We start from the raw sequence: 18557 nt of genomic DNA, 5'->3' as shown, positions 1-18557 counted from the left end.
ATTTTTTTATGACATAAAAATAATGGTAAGGGGTTATGGGTTTTTTTTAGTCTTTTTTATATTTATATTAGTTCTTTTATGCCATATTTTTATAAAAAAGATAGAAATTTCATATTTGTAAACAATAATAAGTTTTACCGGAAAAATCACTGGTGCTGGAAAAGTCACTGACGCCGAAAAAGTCGCTGGTGCTAGAAAATTCGTCGAAAAAGTTAGTGTCGTCGGAAAAGTCACCAAAAAAGTTATCATCGCCGGAAAAGTCACCATCACCGGAAAAAGTCACAAGAAGTTGATGTCTTAAATATAAATAAAAATAGAACTGGTTTTATAATATAATGTATGAAAATAAATAACACAAAATAACTCAAACTGGTTATAATTGAAATATAATCGGTTCTGTAACATAATGTGAATAAAAACAAATAAAATAAAATAACTCAAACTAATTATAATTAAATTAGAACCGGTTCTATAACAATGTTATAATCAATAAATACAAATAATACGAAATAACTCAAACCGGTTATAACTAAAATAGAACTTATTATCTGACATAATGAATGAGTTTTTTGGAGGTAGATATGGTATGGGTATAATTATTTGGTGGGTTGGAACATGTTGAATGGATGTTTTTGTTTGAGCTATTTTATTTAACTGATTTTTGTGTGTGAGTTTTTATCTTAGTTGCTTTACGGAACCAGTTTTTTTGTCTTAAATTTTTAACTAATTGATAAATATAATCGATTTCTTTATATTATATTTGAGTTATTATTTGTGTTTATTCATTTTGTTATATAATTGGTTCTTTTCATATTTATGCCTCAATATTTTTTGAAATTATTCTCCATTTTTTTAAAAAAAAAAATTATAATCTATTTTATGAGGTATTGTGTTATGAGGTTTTTTATTGTAGAACTAGTTTTGTTTTTAATTTATGTTTCAGTATTTTAGAAACTGATTTTCCCTTTATTTTTTAATTGTAATCGATTTGAATTATTGTGTGTTATTTGTTTGTATGTATTATGTTATATAACCGGTTATATTTTAGTTATAATCGAATTTGAGTTATTACGTGCTATTGGTTTTTTTTTTAACAAAGGAAAATTATGCATTATAACAAGCCTCAGCCATAACAATGTTTTGCAAAACAGAAGGAGCATTCAGCTCATTGAAAACACAATCTGACGTAAAGCAAGACCCCCTAGCAACACAATGGGCAGCCTTATTGGCAGATCGATAAACAAAAGAAATCGAAACATTTCGTAAAGATAATAAAATTGAACGATAGTCAGCCACCAACAAACCAACCTGTGATGGCATAGAGACTAAACTGTTTATTGCTTGAACTACCATCAACATATCCGACTCAATGATCACATCTTCCCAACCTTTATCTTTAACCCAACTCAGCGCTTCAACTACCATCAACGTGTTTGTTGGAGTAAACCTCTACTTACACTGATATTGGACTTAATACAAAGGACAGAAAAGAAAATACATGCAAAATCCCTAATTTGGCCTTCGGCCTCTAAAATCCCTAACAGAAATTAGTTAGAATGGATTTGGTTAAATCCACACCTAACTAATTTCTGTAACTACCCTAACTAACAAATACAGATGAAGAACTGAAACCCTAGATCTATATATACCTGCATCCAAGCTTAGATCTAAACGGTTGAGTGAGTTCTTCAAGATCCAGGTTTTGAATACTTGAAGAAGGAGAGATCGATGCTCGTACATGCACAAGAACAAGAAGAAAATTAGTATAGTTAGAGAGAGAGGGATAAAACACAGTATATGTAATAGCTAAAGAGATTACCAGTCAAAAACCATACCTGTGACTTGGAATCTCCATCTTTGTATATCTGAACCATCTTTGATAGTGGAATCGAGCTCTCAAATTCGAGGAGCAGCTCAAACGGAGGCGTAGCCAATTTATTGGTGAACTTCGGGAAAATCTGGTGTATTCTAACTCTAATCTTTCTGTTTTTGTGTGTGTGGTCGTGTATAGATCAAATCATTGTAGATCTGATCTTGGTGTTGTGTTTGTGCTTGGATTTCTGGGTTTGCTAGGGTTAGGGTTCGAGTTTCTCAGAGAGAAACTCTCTGCTAGGGTTTCTAAGAAAACCTAAGGAAGAGAGAAAGTGACTGAGAAGGTTCTCGAGCCTTGGGGTTTTGTTCAAACACAAAACGGAGCCGTTTTGTTGTGTTGACTTTGAAAAGTCAGGGAAACAAGGAAAGGTCGAAATTGACCTTAAAAATTGATTTGTTTGTTTTGTTAGTGTAGGGTAAAATTGTAAAATGCAATCAAAAATTCCTACAGTGTTATTGGTTTTTATTTATTATAACATTGTTATAGAACCGGTTCTATTTTAATTATAACTGGTTTGAGCTATTTTATATTATTTATTTTTATTTATTATGTTACAGGACCGGTTATATTTAATTATATTTATTTATTTATTTTGTCTTAAATTTTTAACTAGTTGATAAATATAACCGGTTTCCTTATATTATATTTGAGTTATTGTGTGTTGTTATTTGTGTTTATTTATTTTGTTATGGAACTGGTTCTTTTCATATTTATGCCTCAATGTTTTTTGAAATTGATCTCTATTTTTTTAAGAAAAAAATTATAATTGGTTTTATGAGGTATTATGTGTTATGAGGTTTTTTATTGTAGAACTAATTTTGTTTTTATTTTATGTTTCAGTGTTTTAGGAAGTGATTTCTCCTTTATTTTTTAATGTCTAATTAAGATTTTTTTTCCCCCAAACTTTGACATGTACCAAATCATGCCCCCTGAACTTTTTTGGCTGTTAAAAATTTCCCATGAACTATTGAAATTGTTAGATTTAAGGACTTTTGTCTAATTTCATTCAATTTTACTATTACAGTAATTGTTTATGTACTAAACCATGCTCCCCAGACTTTGATATATACCAAATCATGTCCCTCAAACTTTGATATGTACTAAATCATGTCCCCTGAATTTTTATCCATGTTAGAATTTGTTTATTAAAATTAGACAAAAGTCCTTAAATTTAATAATTTTAATAGTTTATGGGGAATTTTTAACGGCCAAAAAAGTTCAGGGGGCATGATTTGGTACATGTCAAAGTTCGAGGAAAAAAAATCATAATTAGCCTTTTTTTTTTAATTGTAATTGGTTTGAATTATTGTGTGTTACTTGTTTGTATTCATTATGTTATATAACCGGTTCTATTTTAGTTATAACTGGTTTTGAGTTATTTCGTGTTATTCGTTTTTATTCATTATAACACTGTTATAGAACCGGTTTTATTTTAATTATAATTGGTTTGAGTTATTTTATGTTATTTATTATGTTACAGAATATATTTCAATTATAACCGGTTAAGTTATTAGTTTTTATTCACAGAACCGGTTATATTTTTAGTTATATCTAAGACATTTAATTCTGGTGACTTTTCCTTCGACGGTGACTTTTCTGGCGACGGTGATTTTTCCGGCGACTTTTTCGATGACTTTCCGGTACCGACGACTTTTCTTGTGCTTTTTTCGGTGCCGGTGACATTTTCAGCAAAACTTATTGTTGTTTTAAAAATATGGAATTTCTACTTTTTTTTTTACAAAAATATGGCATAAAAAAAAACTCATATAAATGTTAAAAAAAAAAAAACTCATAACCCTATGGTGTTATTTATTTATGCCATAAAAAAGTAAACTATACCCTCAATTCTCATATTTATGAAATTTCCCCTTCTGCTTACAGTACAATCTTTCATATTTTGGATCCAATTCAATTCGTACAATGACTCAAATTCAATCTAATCCACATAAATATGAATTGAATCTATTACTTTATATTGGTTATTTTTTAATATATTTTTTCACATCACCGAAATCACTTAAATATATATATATATATAAAAAAAAATAAATATTAGCAATAAAACTACTTAAAATATATAATTTATCAATATTATTATATAATTTATTAAATATTATAAATAGAATTATCCTATACTACTTTTTAACTTCTTTTTTTTTTTCTATTTTTATGATTTTTTTTGGGAAATTTGATTTTCTATACTTAGAAAATCTTAAATTTTTTTTCCTAAACCAATAATTTAAACCCTAAAAAAACTATACCTTTTTTTTTTCAAAACCCCAAAAATACCCTCAAACTCTCACAGCATCTCTCTTTCTCTCTCTATCTCGGCCGGTCCCACGAATCCCACACCCCAGGTCCGATGGTCGGACCATGGGGTCCGACCATCGGACCTGGTTTTTTTTTTTTTTTCCTTCTTTATTCGATTTGAGAGAGACTTAGAGAGAGGGGGCCCGATGGTCGGACCATGGGTCCGATGGGTCCGATTGGTCGGACCCCATCGGACCCCATGGTCCGACCATCAGACCTGGGGCTTTTTTTCCTTTTTTTTTTTTGCTTTCGATTTGATGGACCGGCGGTGAAGAGGGGGCCTGGGATTCGTGGGCTTCGACCGCCGGTGATGGGGGGCCTGGGATTTGTGGGACCGGCGGTGAACTGGGCTTCGACCGTCGTTCGGGTTGGGGTTGGGATTCGTGGGTGAGGGTGGTTCGGGTTGGGGTTTTCGTGGGTGAGGGTGGTTCGGGTGGGGTTGATCGTTGGTGAGGGTGGTCGACGACCGTGGGTGAGGGTGGTTCGGGTTGGGGTTGATCGTGGGTGAGGGTTTTCGTGGGTGAGGGTGGTTCAGGTGAGGGTGGGCGGTTGGGGTGAGAGAGAGAGAGAGAGAGAGAGAGAGAGAGAGAGAGAGAGAGAGAGAGAGAGAGAGAGAGAGAGAGAGAGAGAGAGAGAGAGAGAGAGAGAGATGATGCAGAGAGAGAGAATATTGTGAGGGGGGTATTTTTGGGGTTTTGAAAAAAAAGGTATAGTTTTTTTAGGTTTTAAATTTTTGGTTTAGGGAAAAAAATTTAAGATTTTCTAAGTATAGAAAATCAAATTTCCCTTTTTTTTTTTGTTTTTATTTTTATGATTTGAGTTGCTCCGTAGTTGTTATTTGAGTTGCTATATGGGTTGCGATGTAGATTGTTGTTTGAATTGGATTACAATTTAAGTTGTTTCGTGACTTACACTGTATATTCTGTAAAAATACAAAAAAAAAATTACTTTGAAATGTATAAATTAAAAAACCCTATTATGTTTTATAAATATTATGTATTTATGTTAAAAATACTAGGGAAATTTGAATTTATATCCATGTTTTATACCTAAATTAATTTTTTAAACTAATACTTATATCTATTGAAAAAGTAGGATCACTTTTCCCTATACCCTAAAATACCCCTCTCACTATTTTCAACCCTCTCTTTCTTCCTCTTTTCTCTGTCAAAGAAAGCCTCTCAACCGTATGCACACCGAAAACCCAACCCGTGAGGCTAGATCGCACCACCCAAAACTCGACACCACCCACGGTGAACCACCGCACCCACCCCGACCCAGCCCCACTCTCTCGGACCGCCCAAAAGTCGCACCCCGAAAGCATTCCTCTCTCTGAAATCGCAGAAAAAAAAAAAAAAAATTGCTCCGTCCGATGGTCGGACCATAGGTCCGATGGGGTCCGACTAATCGGACCCATCGGACCCATGGTCTGTCCATCGGACCTGGGTCTCTCTTCCTTTCTCTGAAAAAAAAAAAAAATTGCTCCGTATTTAAGTATGTAATTGTTTCTCTTCATTTTTGCCTTTACAGGAAACTCAAGAAAAGGAGGAGAATTCGAGTTCCCTCTGTTAGCAATAAATTAGCAGACATACCTCCTGATGACTACTCTTGGAGGAAATATAGTCAAAAGCCCATTAAAGGATCTCCATATCCTTTTCTTTACAGGATCTTCATCTTTGCTATTTAAATACGGAGCAATTTTTTTTTTTTCAGAGAAAGGAAGAGAGACTCAGGTCCGATGGACGGACCATGGGTCCGATTGGTCGGACCCCATCGGACGGAGCAATTTTTTTTTTTTTTTTCTGCGATTTTCAGAGAGGAATGCTTTCGGGGTGCGACTTTTGGGCGGTCCGAGAGAGTGGGGCTGGGTCGGGGTGGGTGCGGTGGTTCACCGTGGGTGGTGTCGAGTTTTGGGTGGTGCGATCTAGCCTCACGGGTTGGGTTTTCGGTGTGCATACGGTTGGGAGGCTTTCTTTGACAGAGAAAAGAGGAAGAAAGAGATGATTGAAAATAATGAGAGAGGTATTTTAGGGTATAAGAAAAAGTGATCCTACTTTTTCAATAGATATAAGTATTAGTTTAAAAAATTAATTTAAGTACAAAACATGGATATAAATTCAAATTTCCCAAATACTATTATACAATACATTCTTGTTAACTACAGTATAATCTCAATTTTTTTTTGTTATAGGTTTACAAAATGGTTAAGAGAATAACTATAGTAAAATACTATTATGTCTATAAAAAATATTAATTTAAGGTTTTATTTTTAACAATATTAAAGTTATGGGGTAAAACAATACTAACTAGTAACTTTGTCATATAGGGGTCAATAAAAACCTTAAAAACAATACTAACTTTGACCTTATATATGTCAAAAGTGAGGGAGTAAACTAATAATTGTTCTACAAAATAATGATATTTTTACTAAGACTAACATGAAAAAGACTAAAATAACCATTACAAAGAGAGACTAAGGGCTCGTTTAGAACGCCGTATTAGGTCGTATTGTATTGTATTATATTAAATTGTATTTTATGTAAAACTATATGTGATATTAATTTTTATGGACACCTAAAAATATAATATTTTAGTAAAAATTAAAATTTAACATAGTATTATATAAAAATATGATATACAATTCAATTCAATATAATACAATACAATACGACCTAATATGACGTTCGAAACGGACCCTAAATAACTTTTTTATTACTTTAACATAATTATGCTTATGTGACATAATTACTAATTAGTAGCGTACCTTCTTACTATTTTGTATCTTATTTTCGAAAGGATATCATTGTTTGTGCTCAATATCTAGCTATTGAAGATCATTATGTGAAATAGCAAGAGAAGCATCTTCTGCATACTGAGCTGCAACACTTGGTTGGTTTGATCAGTTTTTCTATATTCCCATCTTGTTATGTTTTTTTCTTAGTACTAAGCTATGCAAGTATTGAGCATTTGCAGGCCCTGTGCTTTGAACCATTCTTGAGAATGCACTTTCTTCGTTCGACAACAATTCTTCGGGGGAATCATACTCAAGAACCTAAAAAGTTAACAATATCATAAGATAAAACCTTGACTTCTTTTGTGAATCTTGTGATGTTTAATGCACATTACTCAATCAAAAATTTGTGAAGTTTGATTTACCTGACCAGCATCAAGTACAAGTACCCGATCACCGTCGATTATTGTGTTTAACCTATGAGCAATAATCAACATAGTACATGACTTGAATTCTTCGCGAATTGTTTTCTGGATAAGTGCATCAGTTTTGACATCAACAGCTGATGTCGCTTCATCAAGAACAAGTACCTTGGATCTCCGTAGCAATACTCGAGCAAGGCTTAGTAATTGCCTTTGTCCAACGCTAAAATTATCTCCTCCTTCAACAACCTAGACACAAGTAGATGCAAAGTACTTAAGCGAAAATCAGTTCATTCGACTTATTTTCATACTCTCAACTTACAACAAAATATATAACTAAAAGTACATAACAATCCTCAATACTATGCAATTAGGATTTGAAGCAGTGCATTGAGTGTTAGAGAGTCTCACATTACTAATGTGTGGAAAGATAATAGAATGTATAAGATGAATGGACTACTCCTTCTATAGTCAATTGGTTTTGAGATGGAACCCCATTCACCTATCTCAAATTCTAACATCGAGCATGCTAGATTTCCCAGCACTAATATAACAAAGTAGTGGTTAGTTAGTTTGACAGTTAATGCTGTTAGTAACTGATTTCACTTTGGTGCAAATATGTATTGGATTGATACTTAGCTAGATTTAGTGACTCTCATCTCTTGGCTTATGCTTTAGTAATTAAGAACTTTTGAGGAGACCAGAGAATGGAATCTATATAGTTCACTGTTTTGATTTATGCTTTTTGTATTTGTGGAAATAAGGAGAAAAAGATCAGGGCAACTTTCTGGATACATGCTCAGCTTCTTAAGTTTTGGTCTTGGGAAAGAGAAAAAGAGTTATGTGATTATATTTACCTTTGCATCCAAACCAAAAGGTTTCCTTTTGATAACATCCTTAAGGTGTGCTCTTTCTAACGCCGCCCAAAGAGCATTATCAGTATGCTCACCGAATGGATCAAGATTAAACCGTACAGTTCCTGCAACGAAAAGAAAAAAATGTTTTCTTGTGTTCTTTCCTTCCCTCAAGCCAACTAATGAACATTCATATATACATTGCATACCTGAGAAAATGACAGCTGATTGAGGTATAATGCTGAGGACTTTTCGCAAATCTGTCAATCCAAACTTGGAAATATCATAACCATCTATTGAGATTCTTCCTTCTTCCATTTCAACTATCCGAAATAGTGCATTGAGCATGCTAGATTTGCCAGCACCAGTTCTTCCAACTATTCCAACCTTCTCACTTGGACAAATTTTAAAAGACAATCCATGCAGAACTGGAGGAAGTCCAGGTCTGTAACGCAGGACAACATTGTCAAAACTAATACCTCCTAATGATGGCCATGTTGGTGGTGGTTGGTTGTTTTCGATTATATCTGGTGCCTCGTGTTGCAAATCAATATAAGTCCCAGCACGCTCGACAGCATTTAAACTATTTTCAGCTATACTAGCTACTCTTAATAAATTACTAAGAAGGTTTGTGATATTTAATGTATAGCTGAGAAGTAAGCCCATTACTGATGCCAATTCAGCTTGGTTTTCTGCTCTTCCATTCTGCAAAACAGCAAAGCTTGCTGTGAACCAAATCATAATACCTCCTAATGTTTCCAATCTTATGAAGAGCCAGCTAGTTGAAGCCATGTCTGCTAGAGCAAATCTTGTATTGTTGTCCATAGACTTTCCATTTACATAGGCTATTCGATCGCAGACTTTGTATGCGCGAATAGTTGACAAACCATTTAGTGCTTCCCCAAATTGTGCATAAACAGGAGATCTTGTAATGGAATCCAAGCGTTTCACTTCACGAGATGTGTTCTGCATGAATAAAGTTCATTAGTAATGGTGAGCAGAAAAAATGTTTATTGGCTTCAGGAGATCTTAATCAAATACTGAATAATACTTTACATTTGTTTGACTTGTGCAAAAGAAAAACACTGCTATACTTACCAATTTCCACTAAACTTAAGTGACAACTTTCTTTCATCAAGCTTCTGTTAGCTTCTAGTGTTATAGTTTGTATTACAGAGAAGGATCTTCGTTTCAATCTTGTAAGATTAATACTAGTTAACAATGGTTGAAATCATTAAGTTATGTAATTATTTTTCTAAATTGAAAAAGGTTAACCCTCACGGTTTTGTTTTTGAACACTTTCCCAAAAAAGGTGGAACACTTATAATCAAGGCAATTCTTACCTATTCTTCCGTGGGATTAGGTTTGATACCCCAACAAAAGTGAAACTTTTCATAAGATCATGAGAATGACATGTCTGATAACTGATTAGGAAGAAAGTAATAAGAGAACTTTGAGTCTAAAAAGATGTTACTTGAATAAAAAAAAAACTCCTTTGGTGTATAAATTTGGATAAAGGGAAAGAAAGTGGAACATGGAACAATGTCAAGCATACCTGATAGTATAAGTAGGCCATATAGAACAAGATCAAAAGTGGCATGATGGCCCAGAGGGATACCGTGCTCACAATTCCTATTAGCGCAAAAGTTGAAAGAAGCAGCCACATTTGACCCAGAAATGAATTCATATTACTAGCAACATTCCGATCTATATCGCCTACATCTTTTGAAAACCTATTGATTATTCGTCCAGTTGGATTAGAGTGGAAGAAAAGCATTGGAGCTCTCAATGTGGAATGTAACATGGCATTGTGCAATCTTTTGGCTGCACCTAGACTACATATGATCAGCAAAAAAGAGTTTGCTAGTGTCATCGTCACCTGAATCAACACATTGCAGTGATCAGCATAGCATTTAAACCATGTCATTGTATTATAACCAAAATGAAATTGTTGCCAAATATGCATCAATGATTAGAGCACCTGGCCAAATGAAATGAGTGCATAAACGAAAATATAGAATTCGGGTTTATAACTTCTTGATCTGCTTTGATCTGTCCATAAACTTAGCCAAGTGCTACTTGAAACTCGAAGAACTTCCGTTAAAAAATAGAAAATCGAGACAACAATGACCACACAAAATCCTCCTAGTGCATTTTGGTACCTGCAAATAGAAACAAAATCAATATTTTCAAAATATCAAATTTAGGTAATAAGAGCATATAGGATGATTCCCATTTAGAATTTTAATCAGATAAGGTTATATAATTTTGATTTCCATTCCATATAAGAAATAATGTTTATATAATAATTCAAAATACCTTTGATTTAATTTCCAAATAAGAATCTTTGAGTTTATCACCTGTTTGTTTTGTTTGTTTCTGTTATTTGTGTTCTTGTTTGGAGCTTGGTATCCAACAGTCCAAATGAAGCACATTCACATTCATATTCATGTTTTTATTTTCATTAGGATTTTTTCTTTTTCCATTTAAATCTTTTTAATCATAAAGTTTAGATTGGGCACCATATTACCTCATCAAGACATTCCAACCGACAACACCAGTCTCCCGTTCCTCTTCCTTGATTAGGACAACCTTCTCCAAATTCCCTTTCTTTGAATTGGTTGGATCAGAAAATAATCCATTTAGAACTGGTACTGGTATATTCTGAAAACAGCTTTTATTGTCCACTTTTTCTTTTACATTTTCTCCAGTTTTCGATGCATTTTCCATTAGTTTTTGGAACATCTTTCCATTTTTAGTCAGCTCCTCATAGGTTCCTTCCTCCATAATCGTACCGTCACAAACTAGAACGATTCTATCCACATGTGGAAGAAAATGTAGCTGGTTTGTAACCAATAACCTGGTTTTCCCTTGTAATTCTTGTTTGATACACTTATTAAAAACCTGGAGAGGAAAGTGACTTACATAAGTAGAAATGCTAATTCTACACATACATTTCACTTACAAAAAATTACCATATGACTGAAATAGCAATAATGATAAACTTATTAGCTGAATAAGTGAGTACCTGTCTACCAACATGAGCATCTAGAGCACTTAAAGGGTCATCAAATATGTATACATCTGCATTGGAATACACAGCTCTAGCTATTGAAATTCTTTGCTTCTGTCCACCACTGATATTCACTCCTCGTTCACCTATCTCTGTTAGATCGCGTGCCTAAAATTAACAACAAACAAGTATTTTAAGTCAACTATTAGAACATTCCATGTTAATAAGAGCTACCAATAATTGCTTATGTGAAATTTTGTAAGATACACTCAACTGGAAGTAAATCAAGATCGAGATGTAACTCAGCGACGTCAATAGCCTTCCAATATCTTTCAGGTTCAAATTCAGATCCAAATAATATATTATCGCGCACCTAGAAGAATAGTCCTAGAAATTAGTACACCGATCACATGGCAATAAAGAAAAGTTCCCGGTCACTCAAAATGTACGAAAATCAACTCACAGATGCATTGAAAATCCATGAAATTTGAGGAACATAAGCTACATTCCCTCTTATTACAACACTTTGACTCGTCACAGATGGAAGCTCCCCTAGCATTGCTGATAAGAGTGATGTTTTCCCTTCTCCAGTTCCACCTACTATTGCCACTAAGCTACCTTCTCGAATATCCAAATTAATGTTTGATAAGGTAGGCTTATTTGCCTGAAAGAAAGAAAAAAAAAAGGGAAAAAAGAAAGATCTTTAGCATTGTAATAGAAAAACATGTCCTAAAGCAAGGGTGGTGCCAACAGTTCATCACAGTAGAAAGGACTCACTCAGTTGAGATCACTAACTAATACTAATATAATAGAAAACGCTAATATTTTCGTTGGAAAGAAACATACTTAAGTACCATCAATTTTGTCCAATTCAGTGCATGAGAAAATATTTTGGAATCATCATAACACTCACCATTTTCTAGCCACTATGCTGATGTATTTCTCAAATGTTTTATGAAAAAAAAAAAACATAATATACACAAAATTTCACTATATATAATGGAGAGTATCAAAATATGGACTCCTTAACTTATAGATCTTATAGTGATGGAGTAAGAAAATAAGAGGCAAGTCCAAAGCTGACCTTAGCATCCCATGAAAAGTACCCATTCTTAATCGATATGACAGAAAGCTCTTGTTGAAGAGGTGGGTTCGGCTCTAAAATTATCTCTTCAGCTAGGAGTAGCCCCTCTATGCGTTGCAATGATATATTTGCATTCACAATCTGTCAAAGAAGAATGATCTCAGATACTAAAAATGCAACACAAACCAGTTCAGCTTCTTCTGTTGATATGATAAAAAAAAAGTGAATGACAAACATTGAAAAATGAAACTGTTTGTGTTAAAAGTGGCAGATTGTACCTGACTTAATAGATTAGGAAGCACAATCAATGGAAATCGGAGCAGTTGAAATAGAGAAAGTGATGTGAATGCTCTTGCAGGTGTTAAATCTCCCCCCAGCAAAGTGAAAACTCCAAATGATATGAATGACACGAAAACTGGGGTGCTATTCAAGATAAAAGTATTAAACTGCAAAAGAAAAAAACAATCAGAAACATGTGAAACCAGGAAGGAACTGTAAAACTACCAACAACATCATAAAATAATGGCTTTAGAGATTCAAGGAAAAACTATTTTCCGACATACAATGGATAGTAATTGAGCTTTACGAAACCATGATAGCTCTTCACTTCGTATGTTTTCGACACAAGACTTGAAGCTAACTTCCCATGCATAACATCTGAAACATATTCAAATTGGATATAAAGAACAAAAATATTGGAAACATATTCAGCATAGATTCAGAGCAATGTATACTAATGTGGTAAAACATAAAAATAAATCAGAAAATATAAAAGCAATATCCTTTTTAGAAAACAACCATACTTCACAATATCCATGGCTTCGAGAATTTCATTCATGAGGCCAACTCTCTTGTCAGTACACACCAGTCCTTCCTTTGTTACTTTTCGCATTTTGGAAAGCACAACTGTCTATTTTTTTCACTCAGAAAAATTCAAATTACACAGAATTAAACAGGAGCATGCTAAAAAGGATTGAAACCTATGTTACAAGAAAATGTTAGTTCTTGGTTCTAACATTTAATTCACTGATCAATTAGGACTTTTTAATGTATATAACTTCACAAACTGAAAGGAAGAACATGTTAAATTAGATTATACAAGAAATTAAAAAACTGATAAAATATAGGTAAATAAAGCAAAACTTATACCACATGAGAGTTTGAATTATTGCAGACATTACAAAAAGTGTACCCTACCTGTAAGGGTATCAAGAGAATTAGTACAAGAGCCCCGAAAAGCGATGCAACTCCCAGTTGCTGGTACAGGAGAACAATAGATATGATAATACGAAATGGGGCTGACCATAACTCGTGAAGTAGTGGGCACATTTGCTGAAAAATGTCAAAAACTACCATAGTTATATCCCACTGCATTCTAAGGTTCACTTCTTTGCTTGGTTGCAATGAGAGTATGATAAAAATTTCTAGATGAATTATTGGTGTTTTTATCCATTATGTTGAGAGAATAAGCATCAAAAGTGCTATGGAGAATTGAGGTGGTAGCTATTTGGTGGGCAATGTGGTTGGAAAAAAATATGAAAAAAAATCAAATAAATTATGAAGGGGGATGAAGATTGTGCAGAGTCTCTATGGTGAAAACTAGGCATTGGGTGTCCAATTGGCTTTTTGTAATTTTACTGACTTTCATTATGAAATTACTTTGATCAGTCATTCACAATGAACAATATAAAAAGCATATGATTTAGTACAAAATCTAGGAACAGCTGATAATTTTAAAGAAAGAGTTAATATTGTTAGAATTTGTGATAAGATGAATGAGGTTCCATCTCAAAATCAATTGGCAATGGAAGGGATAGCTCATTCATTTGACCACAAGGCCGAACGTGACATTTGAAAGAATCCCAAAAGGCTAAATATCGGGAAATTTGTAGGTGTTCTGGATTTTGAAACATCTATTTGGACCGGCAGCACTTTGGCTCACAACGGCTTTTTGGACCGGTGGCATTTAGGCTCACAACGGATCACAAGTGGCTTTGATACCATGTTAGAATTTGTGATAAGATGAATGAGGTTCATCTCAAAATCAATTGGCAATGGGAAGGGTAGCTCATTCATCTTATGTAATAGGAATTTATTTCCACACATTAGTAATGTGGGACTAACTCTAATAAATATGATTACAAATTTATACATGGAGAAGAAGGTAGGGAAAATACTTATGACTAAAAAATATAGAAAATCAAATAAGAACATACTTGAAGTGAAGTAGCATCTGTTGTAATCATATTTGTTATTTTTCCAGTTGGGAAATTTTCGCGGCCCTCATGTGTGAGTCGTAATGATTTCCTAAAAATAGCAGCCACCTAGAAATTAGAAAGCATCAGACAATATCCTAAAACCAACAAATTCATTCATAATCTCCATGAAAGAAACTTAATTCGAAAAAAACCAGAGAATTTTACCAAAGTTGATCTCATCCAAAGACCAACACGCTGAACATTCTGGTAATATCGAGATTCGTTCACCACCCCTACTGACTGAACAAAAGTTATACCAAGATTTGATCAATATATCTTTATAGTCAAATATTCTTATGAATCAAAACCAGTAACATGAAACACATTTGAGCATTCATTTCCATTAAATCTTTTACATAAGTAGTCAAAAAAGCAAAATCTTGTACTTTGGGCTACTGTAAAATTCACTAATTCAGTACAAGTTCTAATATATTAGATATTGGAAAAACTGAAAACTGTTTATTTAAAAGTTGTAGATTAAAGTTGTTTGGTAAACAATTATATAACAATAATTTACTTAACAACTAAAACTTTAGTGTAGAGTTACCAGAACCCAAGTTCAGAATTCAGCATAATCAATAATCTTCTCTAAATTTTTATGCATTTCCCCCTAAACTAATTCAAATATATTTAGTTCAGCTTTCCACTACCATAACAAATTGCTTCAAATCTTATACAGAAATCACATTGAGGAGAAGCCAAGCCATACCACACCAGCAAAAATCAAGAAGGCATAAATGTATCCGATCCATGATGGATCCCCTCTTTGCATTGACTGCATCTCAAAACAAGAGAATTAGGATTTGAAACACAAGAACTACATTGTACAATGCAAGAAAACTTTGTAATATTATTGAGAAAGAGATAGACTGATCTAACTCCCAAATTTATTATGAAGCCTGATTTGTGGCGGAGGAAAACCGTGGTAACAGAAGAAAACAAGTAATGAAAGGTTTAATTTCACATCAAGATAATTTAATATTACTGAGTTCTTTGAATGTGAAAATATTTATTGTCATAACTCAGGAACTACAGCCTTAAAACTCCAATATAGGTGTTTTGACATTAATTAAACCTTAATTGTGCAAACAAAAGAATAGTAAAGTAATATAATCCTTATATTTAGTAAGAAAGTAACTTCATTTTTATAAAAACATTTACCAAAGAATAATAATAATAATAATAATAATAATAATAATAATAATAATACAAAAAATACACTTGGTTTGAGCAACATATAAAAGGAAAGGAACTGACCTGTAGTAGCTGACTCAATAAAACAGGCCCCACAAACTGAAGTAGATCATAAAAAATCTACAAGAAGTTTAGAGTCAAGTTAGAAATATTGCAGCCATTAAAACATGAGAAAAATGTTACCTTTAATACTGTGCTAATGCAATATAAAGTCTACAGTGTTTCATTACTGCACTGTGCTAATGCAATATAATATTTGAAAAGGAAAAAAATCCAAGGATAAAGCTTTTTACTTTAAAAAGGCCACCAAACCAAAACCTGCATAGAACAATTTAAAAAGAAGCAATTAAATTAACTATATTTCTAGGAATTGATCTTTCACTAACAAACTAATCGAAAAAGTAAGATATCTTAAGAAATATAAGCCAATACCTTCCACCAATGCTATTATTAAGAGCTCTTAAAAGCCATGGTTTGGATCTCTGAGATTCTTCAGCCCAACATTTATGGAACCTGAAAAAGCCACAACAAACACAATGCATATAGCAGTATCCATAATAAAGGCATATATAAGAAATAAGAAGATAAATGAAAACCAACTTGTTAATTAGAGTTTCGGTGTGATCCCAAGTGTCTAAGTGCCAAACATCCTTTTCAGTGAGGGGTTTTTTGTAGCCTTTCTTTATAAGTGGATTCAACCATCCAAAATATACATCTGAAAGTGTTCCATAATGTTAGTAACAAAAAAAAATCAAATGAATCTAAACATATACTCCAATTCTTGTTCATTCCAATTCTACTCACTAGAGATGACATTAACACGCCTTTCTGGACAAACTTGCTCTCCTTCATCATGTAGTTCTTCATATTCATTGTTGTCAAGAGACTCGGGTTGAATTACTGTAAAGCCAGGATGAGGATCTAAATTGGGAAGATATATGATCAGAAGAACTCCAAATAAAACCTACATGATAATGGTAGTAGAAAGTTACTAGTTAGATTTGTGTTATGGTCTTAATTTTTAACATTGAGTTCTGGACAGGTTTTAACCGGTAGTAAGGTCATCGAGTAAGTTCGAGAATATGTCAAATATTATAGAACAAGAGACACTTCAGTTGAAAGATCAATTATGAAAATGCTGAGGAGAAACAAACCTGGAAAATGACCTTTCCTGTGTAGATATACATTGCATATCTGCAAGAGTGAAGATTAAACAACTATAAGCATGTATATTTTTTTTTATATAAGAAAGAACATAACTTTATATAATCTTGCTCTTTCAAAAGAGTTTCTACCAACAATGACTATTCTTTTTAATTAATTTCTAACCCAATATGAGTTTATCCTTCCCACACACTTGTTGAAATATAAAACAAATAAACAGAATGAAATCTCTAAAAACATTGTCCTTTTTGTTCCTTATAACTAGAAATAAAGGACTGTTTATTCAGACAATAACTATGTATCATTTCCTTAAAAAATTGAAATAAGAATTACTTCTTGCAAAGACTAGTTTATTCCCTGAATGAGACATGAACTAACCCACTGTAGTAGTCCTTAGCTGAAAAGACAAGATTGAGGAGCACAGCATCTGCTACCAACACATAAATGATTCCAAACCTTACATACCATCGAAATTCCCGGATGTAAGCTTTAGTTTCCAGTCCAATCATAACAAAAATGGAACCCCAAGAAAGAAATTCAATGATCAAAGATAGTATCTGTGAGAAAGAAAGAAGAAAAAAAGTAAGTTTGTTTTCAAGTTTCGGCAATCCACATTAGTCTCTATGCACTATATAATCACTCTCACATAGCTACAACATGTTTTGATTACACTAACAATTCTTAGTCAACTTTAATCAAAGACAAACCCCATGAAAAATCAAGATGAAAGAAAAGAAAACCCACCTCAAAAGGAGCCAAACCAGAGTGAACAGTCAGGTTAAAGAGTGAAATACCCTTTAACAACCTCAGTAATGGGTCAACAGTACAATAAGCAGCCATAAAACCCAACAAGTAATTGTAGTAATTTGAGGTCAATAGAAACCTCTGTGCCTTGGAATTCTTGCTCTTAATTAGCCATATTCGATACACACCTAGGCCCAAAAGAACCAAATGAGAAGTAGAAATGACTAGAGACTCAATTGCACAAGGTGTGTAAGAACCAAAAGCACTCTCTACTATTTTTCCCCAAACCCCATAAGCTGCAGGCTTACAATACCAACTTAGTAGCTCAAGCCTCATTTTTGGTTCTGCAATAAGAAACAATTCAAAAAAGAAACACTACTAGTAAGATTTCTATTAGCAAATAAAGTCTTCAACATGAGGTGTATTATGAAATTTGAAGATAAAACTCACATACCCAGTTCAGTCTTTTAAGATTTAAATGAAGAGAAAAACCAAGTAGTGAGTTGAAGAGGAATATAAAGAAAAGTGTTGGAATCAGATAAGGTGTGTTGACTTTGACTTCTAAAAGAAACAAGAGTAGACAAAGCTTTACATAAGCAGCAAATTTTAGAAGATAAATTTGATAAAGCATGCTTATATTAGGCAAAAATAACAATCTAAATTATAAATTATTATTGTATCTTCTCAAATTATCCCTCTTATATCAAAAATCTCACTCACTCTCTCTCTCTTTTCGCATTTCCTCTCTCTCGTCTTCTCACGTTTCCGACGGAATTAAAACCCAAATTGCACTCACTTCTTGAGCTACCATCGTCTTCATACCCACGACCAATGGGAACCAAAGAAAAAAAAAAGAATTGAAGCTTGGACCCACACAAATTGCAAACCCCTATTTGTGAACCAAAAACTC

The 18557-nt window shown here is 33.3% G+C and overlaps 1 protein-coding gene across 2 annotated transcripts; it reads right to left on the bottom strand.

The window, feature by feature from the left end:
• Positions 1 to 6879: 6879 nt before the first annotated feature.
• On the bottom strand, positions 6880 to 18241 carry LOC115697401 (ABC transporter C family member 12). Of its 2 annotated transcripts, XM_061119008.1 has the most exons (27): positions 18102 to 18241; positions 17648 to 17991; positions 17282 to 17460; positions 16894 to 16933; positions 16544 to 16703; positions 16340 to 16454; positions 16172 to 16252; positions 16033 to 16057; positions 15803 to 15859; positions 15255 to 15320; positions 14711 to 14785; positions 14504 to 14611; positions 13485 to 13619; positions 13091 to 13197; positions 12851 to 12944; positions 12566 to 12733; positions 12288 to 12428; positions 11667 to 11867; positions 11478 to 11576; positions 11219 to 11371; positions 10721 to 11094; positions 10172 to 10352; positions 9746 to 10069; positions 8400 to 9156; positions 8194 to 8315; positions 7340 to 7585; positions 6880 to 7235 (listed from the first exon to the last, which is right to left on the bottom strand). In XM_061119008.1, exons 2-27 carry the CDS (start codon positions 17981 to 17983, stop codon positions 7092 to 7094), a joined length of 4488 nt encoding a protein of 1495 aa, XP_060974991.1. In that variant the 5' UTR covers positions 17984 to 17991; positions 18102 to 18241; the 3' UTR covers positions 6880 to 7091. The 2 variants fall into 2 exon arrangements, with proteins under 2 accessions (XP_060974991.1, XP_030480245.1); XM_030624385.2 differs by lacking the exon at positions 18102 to 18241 and having other exon boundaries at positions 17648 to 18082.
• Between the last annotated feature and the right edge of the window lie 316 nt (positions 18242 to 18557).

This window comes from Cannabis sativa, chromosome 7 (assembly GCF_029168945.1).
Source record: "Cannabis sativa cultivar Pink pepper isolate KNU-18-1 chromosome 7, ASM2916894v1, whole genome shotgun sequence".
NCBI classification, from domain to species: domain Eukaryota; kingdom Viridiplantae; phylum Streptophyta; class Magnoliopsida; order Rosales; family Cannabaceae; genus Cannabis; species Cannabis sativa.
Note: the sequence above shows the minus strand (reverse complement) of the source record. Positions and strands in the feature narration are given on the sequence as shown.

Coding starts and splice junctions, on each gene's coding strand:
- LOC115697401 (XM_061119008.1), bottom strand. CDS start 17,983: ATGAGGCTTGAGCTACTAAGTTGGTATTGTAAGCCTGCAGCTTATGGG. Junction 16,455..16,543: donor GCGTGTTAATGTCATCTCTA/GTGAGTAGAATT, acceptor GAACACTTTCAG/ATGTATATTTTGGATGGTTG. Junction 9,157..9,745: donor TGGCCTACTTATACTATCAG/GTATGCTTGACA, acceptor TTATTCATGCAG/AACACATCTCGTGAAGTGAA.